Here is a 6,270-nt window from a genome sequence, read left to right on the forward strand (position 1 = left end):
GTTTGGTCCTCCCAGTTTGGACTCAGCCCAGTCAAATTAACGTCCCTGCATTAATTCAGCCCTGCTAAGTTAATAAGGTCGAACAAGTCTCTTTGTGATTGTCCCGTTAATCTTTATTGCTCGTCGTTTTGAACCAGCGCTGGACAAGGCGGCTTTGATGAGGGAATTAGTGTTCCATTCTGTGGCCGGTATTCATGGCGCCGCGGCTCGTACGAGCACCGGAGAGGGTGTCAAAGGAGAGCTGGTCCTATTGCAAAGTGTCTCTCTTGTTGGAGCTGAAAGGACGTTATGAGACGATAAACCGCTTAATACACGGAGCTAATTGGATGAGAGCAAGAGAGAAGAGGAATTAAGGGGCGCGCCGAGAGGGGGGAGCGCGGAGCCCCGGCTCCGCTTTTCAGCTCTTTCATCGGGGGCCTGTTCTCTGCCTATAGTGGGAGGTGGGAGGGGAGGGGGGGCTGTTCATCAAAGCGCCTTTTAGAGCTCCTCTCCTCTCCCGGGGACTGAGTGAGGACTTATCCGGTGGAGGCTGTGGAGTGATTTGGCCTATTCTCTGAGGTAGGGACGTGGTGGGAGAAAGAGGCCCGGGAGAATCCAAATCAGGTCCAAATCAGGTCCGATGGGAGAAGAGGCGGTGATGAAAATGGGCAGACAAGTCAGTGGGCGGACTTTTTTATTCTATCTTTTTTTTTTTTTTACCTGGATTTACCTGTGAAGTGTGAGGCCCGGCACCTTCGCACAATCCACCAAATCATGCACCCCCCCCCCCCCCCCCCCACAACTCTTTTTTTTTTTTCCAGGAAAACAGCGTTTTATATGCATCAACATTCATTACCGTGCTCATTCATGCAGTAAGGAAGCTGAGCGCAGGGATGGAGGAGCTCATCCAACAAGTGTGACTTCATAAATCCAACGCATTTCAATTTTCTCGCCTTTTTGGCGCAGCAAAGGAAGTTTAGGCCTCGCTCCCAGCAGGTCATCTGCCTCCTGGCACCCCACATATTACAGACAAATTGGTTTGCCATTCATTAGTTATGTTCACAATAAGATTAAATCCTCCCCGGACAATCTCATCAAACAACACTATGGGGGTAAAAACACATGAAAGCAGCTCTGCAGATCATCCAGGAGCAAATTGTTCTGTTTTTCTCTCCTTTCAGCCAAAACTCGCTCTTTCTGAAGGTAAAATAAAGTGATTAGCAGGTGTGGGGGCTGCTGGAGGAATTAGGGTTTTCACAGATGCAGACAATATAATAAAAAAGGGACTACATTAATCCGCGGAGTAATTTCACGCGCTTTGCTCGGGCACCAAAGGTGGGTCAAACGGAGGAGGATAAGCATTGATGCTGCGTCAGAGCGCGGGATTAAGTCGACGGTTGTGCGTGAGTGAAAGGCGTTTGATGAAGTGGTTTGTTACTTCATTAATGACAAAGAGGCCTCTCCTCCACCGACACGGGGTTACACATGTTAACACCAGTTTAGCGCCATTAAAGGGTTCTGGTCCAGTTGTGACGCCGCCCGGCGAGATGAAGCTAAAGTGGGCGCTCTAATTGAAACCCCTCGCCTTTGTCGTGCGTTTCACACGCAGGGGATTAAACTCATGAATATATGGTTAGTGTTTTGTCAACTGAGCTGAGGCACGCAGCGTTCGGTTCCACGCACACACACACGCACACGCATTCCTCCTCAAGAAGAAAAGAATGTCGAGCGTAAAACCAAGCAGGTCTTTTTTATTTGCACCGTTCATTAATAGAATCTGGTGAGTTCTCCCAACTTAAAATAATTTTAAAGAATAACTCAGTTTACCAACTTCATTTATTCAAATTAATAAGCCAGGAAACTTACAAGCACTTCATTAAAGGAAACAACTCCCGCTTCACTTAACTTGCCCTTGACATAAATAATTATCTAAAAACCTAATAATTCATAAACACAGGTGGAATTCTACACATTCGGCGACACACTACAGCGAGTGCGAATCATCAAAACACGACGTTGGTTTTGAAAAGCATCTTTTTGAACCCCACTCTTGTTTTTTTGTGTGTTCTGCACAGTATTTACAGTTTTCTCTCACAGTCAGGTCTTTGTGTCTCGGCTGCTCGACCTCCTGGAGTCTGCGCTGAAGAGTTGCATCGTGTTCAAACTATTCAGGTGCTGCCGGACGGACGAGCAGGAGACGAGTCAGAGAAGGCTTGTGGAAGGTCTATGGACATTTTCCTTTGGTTCAGGAGGTGTGTGTGTGTGTGTGTGGGGGGGGGGGGGTCCTACGTCTCGCCTTTTGTTAAAACCAGCTCAACCCACACGAAGCATGTTGGAGTAAAATAAATCAAATGTTCAGTTTCCATGAGTGATGGAGCAAAACGTGATGCAGGAGTTAAAAGATAATTAGTTTTACTAACGTAAAAGCAAGAATTAAATCAAACGGGGGGGTGTCGATAAATTTTAGAAAAATCTATAAATGTATATTTTGAACGTTCTTGTCAGGATGATGTAATTATCAGACACAATCTGCTGCATTTGGTCGTGCTTTTTGTTGGGGAACATGGGGTGGGGGGGCGTCAGCCTCCAGAGGGGTGGTGATGGAATGGGGGGGCAGGTGTCGTGCGTTCAGCACACCTCCTTCCCTGCAGCTCCGGTGGGCAGGATGTTGAGCTGCGTGAGCTGAGCCGAGTGTTCCTTGGCCTTGAGGCGCAGCGCCGCGATGCTGGAGGCCCGGCGGTCCGCCACCGCCGCTGAGGAGGACGAGGAGGAGGAAGACGACGAGGGGTCGGGGAGGACGGGGCCGGCGTGCGAGGGGCTCTCTACGGGGGGCGCGGGCTGTCGGAGCAGAGCCGCAGCGGTGGAAGCACTCGTCAGGGGCCCCATACTGGAGAAAAGCCTGGAAGTTTAAATTGAACCAGTTTAATTCCTGTAAACTTGTTCACTGCTGCTAACGTGTGAAATGTTTCACAGCTTGGGTCGCACGATCACACGTTTGATTAATTTATGTGGCAGAGTGGGGGGGGGGGGGGTCAGAACAACTCACCTGCCAAAAGTGGGTCCGATGAAAGCGGGGTGGCGGAACATGGCGGCCGTGCCCAGGAAGGTGCCCAGGCCCAGCGGGGTTGCGAGGGGGGGAGCCGAGCTGTTGTGAGGCGGCGGAGCCAGGCCCGGGAAGGCGGCAGCCGCGGCTGCAGCGGCCGTCCAGGCGGACTCCAGGGCTGGGTGGGGGTGGGGAGGGAAGGGCCCCTCCAGGTAGTGGCTGAGAGGATGGCCTGCTGCGAGCGGGCCTGGGAACGGCAGGCCCGAGGGGTGGGCTTGCACCCCGGCCTTCTCACGCTTCCTCCACTTGGCCCTGCGGTTCTGGAACCAAACCTAAACCGAGACATGTTCAGTTATTTCTTTCAATGAAGACGAATGGACTGGACCTGTGACCTCTGACCTCTGACCCGGTGACGTCAAGACGACTGTACAGTTTCTATACGTCAGTTCTGGAACGATCTGAGATCTCCTACTTCTGATAAACTCCGTTTATTCTGGTTTATTTCAAACTTTAAACTTTAAGGGTGACTTGACATCGGTCCACGGAGGAAACAAATATTTTATCTTAACAAGTTTTGTTTTTTATTAAAAGGATTTCTGTCATTTATCCATTCATTTATTACAGAAATGACATAAAACAACATCAGCACTTTAATGTTTGGTGAGAGGGCTCAGGTTCATTTTAACACCATTTATTAAATTTAAATATTTTTATTCAAAAGTATTTGAGGTGAAACAGTCGATAAAATGTCGTTTGAACAGAACGCGAGGTTTTTCACTTTCACAAGACGACAAAATTAAAAATATGATTCTGTTCGACGGCAACTTCAGTCAATACTTGAAAACAAAAAGGAACAAATTAATTTTTTAGAATCGTTATTAAAGAAACTGTGACTAAAGCTGCTTCAGAGGGAAAAATAAATAAAATAAGCGCCTGTAACTGGTTTTAAAACTTTAAAACCATTTTGAACCACAGATTTGAAGTTCTGTGCAAATGTTAAGGACTGTAAAAAATGTAAAATATTATAGTTACTCCGACGAGGATGCTATAAATTTTATAACATCCTAATTTTTCCCCAGTATGTATTTTTATAAAAATATATATCTACTGGGGAAACGTGTGTTTCTAGTTGTACATTATTTAAAATGAGTAAATTATTGAATTAATTTACCGTCTGATACTTTTGTGTAAAATGTTTCAGCTTTAAGAACAAAGCAGAACGATCGCGGTTGTTAAAACAAAATTGAGTAATGGGAAACAGTTGCTAAATCACTATAATTATAATAAGTGTTAAGTTAAAAGAACGTTGATGACGGCTACGTTTGTATAAACTCTGGAAGTCGAGACTTTTTCAGCTAAACTCTCAGAAAAACTGAAACGTAAAAGTTTGTAAATGGTTTCCACTTTATCGACGCACACGTTTAACTGAGCTTGTTTTTGACACGCCTCGCCCCTTGGGGTGGCAACTGGGGTGGCAAGATAAAGGTTTTCTACAACAGGGTCAGCCACCCCCTAGATACGCCTCTGGTTGTCTAGTTCAGGTGCGCGGCGGAAAAGTCAGCAGTAATTAAACCCTGCAGCCTCCTTAAATCTACTTTCTGTCTAATTGAACCCCCCCCCCCCCCAGTCAGGGAGGGGTGGGGGGGACATAATTAAGAGCATCGTTAACAAAAGATCCTGAAAATTACCACCGAACTGGCTCCAATAACAATCAAATGAAATCCTTCAGCAGCGGAACGAGGGCTATTTAACTTTCCCACGCAGCCGCCATGCGTCCAGTGCGCGCACGGAGCAGAATGTCAACATGTGGAACAGCAACACACACACACGCCAGCGCACGCACGCGCACGCACGCCCAGAGGGGCTGTTTAGCATCACACAGCCCCCTCTGGGAATTTATGAGTTTTTATCACCTCCCGATGGCGCCCGTTAAGTGATTTGTTCACCTAAAGAGACATCTGTTGTCTCACCTCTCTGGGACTGTTTGAACTGTCTCTGTGGACAGGAGTCCAAGGCAAAGAGGAGGGAGGGGGTGAGTGGGGGTGGGGGGTCACAAACATCTTTAATGGGTCTCTCATTCGCTCTGGAGCTGCAAAGCATCGGATCAATGCAGGTCTATTGCAATCACATAATGGGAAATCAAATAGCATTATCCCCTCCCCTCTGTCTCCCCCACCTCCCCCCTCTCTCAGATCTGATTCACGCGCACCCATTCCTTATCTTTCACCCCCCCACACACACACACACTTCTGATGGGAGATGTGTTTGCTCCTGCATCTAAGTGAGCCTCTAATTGCCACTAAAACGCACAGGCAGCCTCCAATAACAGCAAAAAGCTCCTTTTAACGCGTTTTCACCGCCATAATAAATTATTGCCATAATACACCCCCTCCCTTACAGCCTGTGCACGTCATCCAGCGCCATATAACTCTGATAACTCACCAGAAATAATAAAACGATTCAAATAAAAAGCACTTACTTGCACGCGGGCCTCGGTGAGATCCAGACGCATGGCGAGCTCCTCTCTGAAACAAGGAGAGAGAAGGTTACAGGACGAGCTCCTTGTTGGTGTGTGTTGTCAACAAGACCAGAACCGCCGTGAACATTTATTCTGTTTCCCCTCCCGTCACGCGTGGTTAGTGATGGTTAGATTTCTGGCCTGTCACTGTAACAACATAATGGAATAACGACATCTAAACTGTCTGCCACCAAGCAGCTCCAGCTGCAGACTGGGACAAATTAGAGTCGCCTGAAAACTTAATCGAACGGAAAAGATGAATAATCTGCAGAGGCGATGAAGCCCTGACTCTAATGTCCAGCAGGAAAAATAAGGAGAAAAAGATCATTTGGTTCTTAAAAACGTCTAAATCTGGGCTAAATATTGGCTGCTTAAAAAAAAAATTTAATTTAAATAAAATCTTCAAATTAAATATTTTTTTAAAATAAATTTAATTTCAATTTGAGCTCAAAGGTTCTAATTGTTTTTGCACAAAATATACAAAATGTGCTCCACTAAATTATCCCTGCATTAAAAAAATAAAAATATGTAATTAAAAAACTTAAATTGATTTTTTAAATTTATTTTTATCCTTGACTTTAATTTAAAACAAAGTTATAGGGTGGAGGAGTTTATGTCAATTTTAAAAATGTGATTATAATTTTTAGGTGCACGCAATATGGAGTCCATCCTTAGAAAATATAATAATAATAATAATAATAATAATAATAATAATAATAATAATAATAAT

General features: G+C 45.6%; 2 protein-coding genes across 2 annotated transcripts in view; both read right to left on the minus strand.

Annotated features, from left to right (window-relative positions):
* hgd (homogentisate 1,2-dioxygenase) overlaps positions 1 to 6,270 on the minus strand; it is a 21,057-nt gene that overhangs the window by 4,401 nt on the left and 10,386 nt on the right. The gene's annotated exons all lie outside the window — the stretch shown is intronic.
* arxa (aristaless related homeobox a) overlaps positions 1,875 to 6,270 on the minus strand; it is a 6,128-nt gene continuing 1,732 nt past the window's right edge. Inside the window, exons 3-5 of the mRNA XM_037694158.1 lie at positions 5,502 to 5,547; positions 3,026 to 3,354; positions 1,875 to 2,878 (exon numbers count right to left, since the gene is read on the minus strand). Coding sequence (XP_037550086.1) covers positions 2,608 to 2,878; positions 3,026 to 3,354; positions 5,502 to 5,547 — 646 coding nt within the window. The 3' untranslated portion in view covers positions 1,875 to 2,607. The remainder of the gene's footprint in view (positions 2,879 to 3,025; positions 3,355 to 5,501; positions 5,548 to 6,270) is intronic.

Source organism: Nematolebias whitei, chromosome 20 (genome assembly GCF_014905685.2).
Source record: "Nematolebias whitei isolate Nwh7 chromosome 20, NemWhi1, whole genome shotgun sequence".
NCBI classification, from domain to species: domain Eukaryota; kingdom Metazoa; phylum Chordata; class Actinopteri; order Cyprinodontiformes; family Rivulidae; genus Nematolebias; species Nematolebias whitei.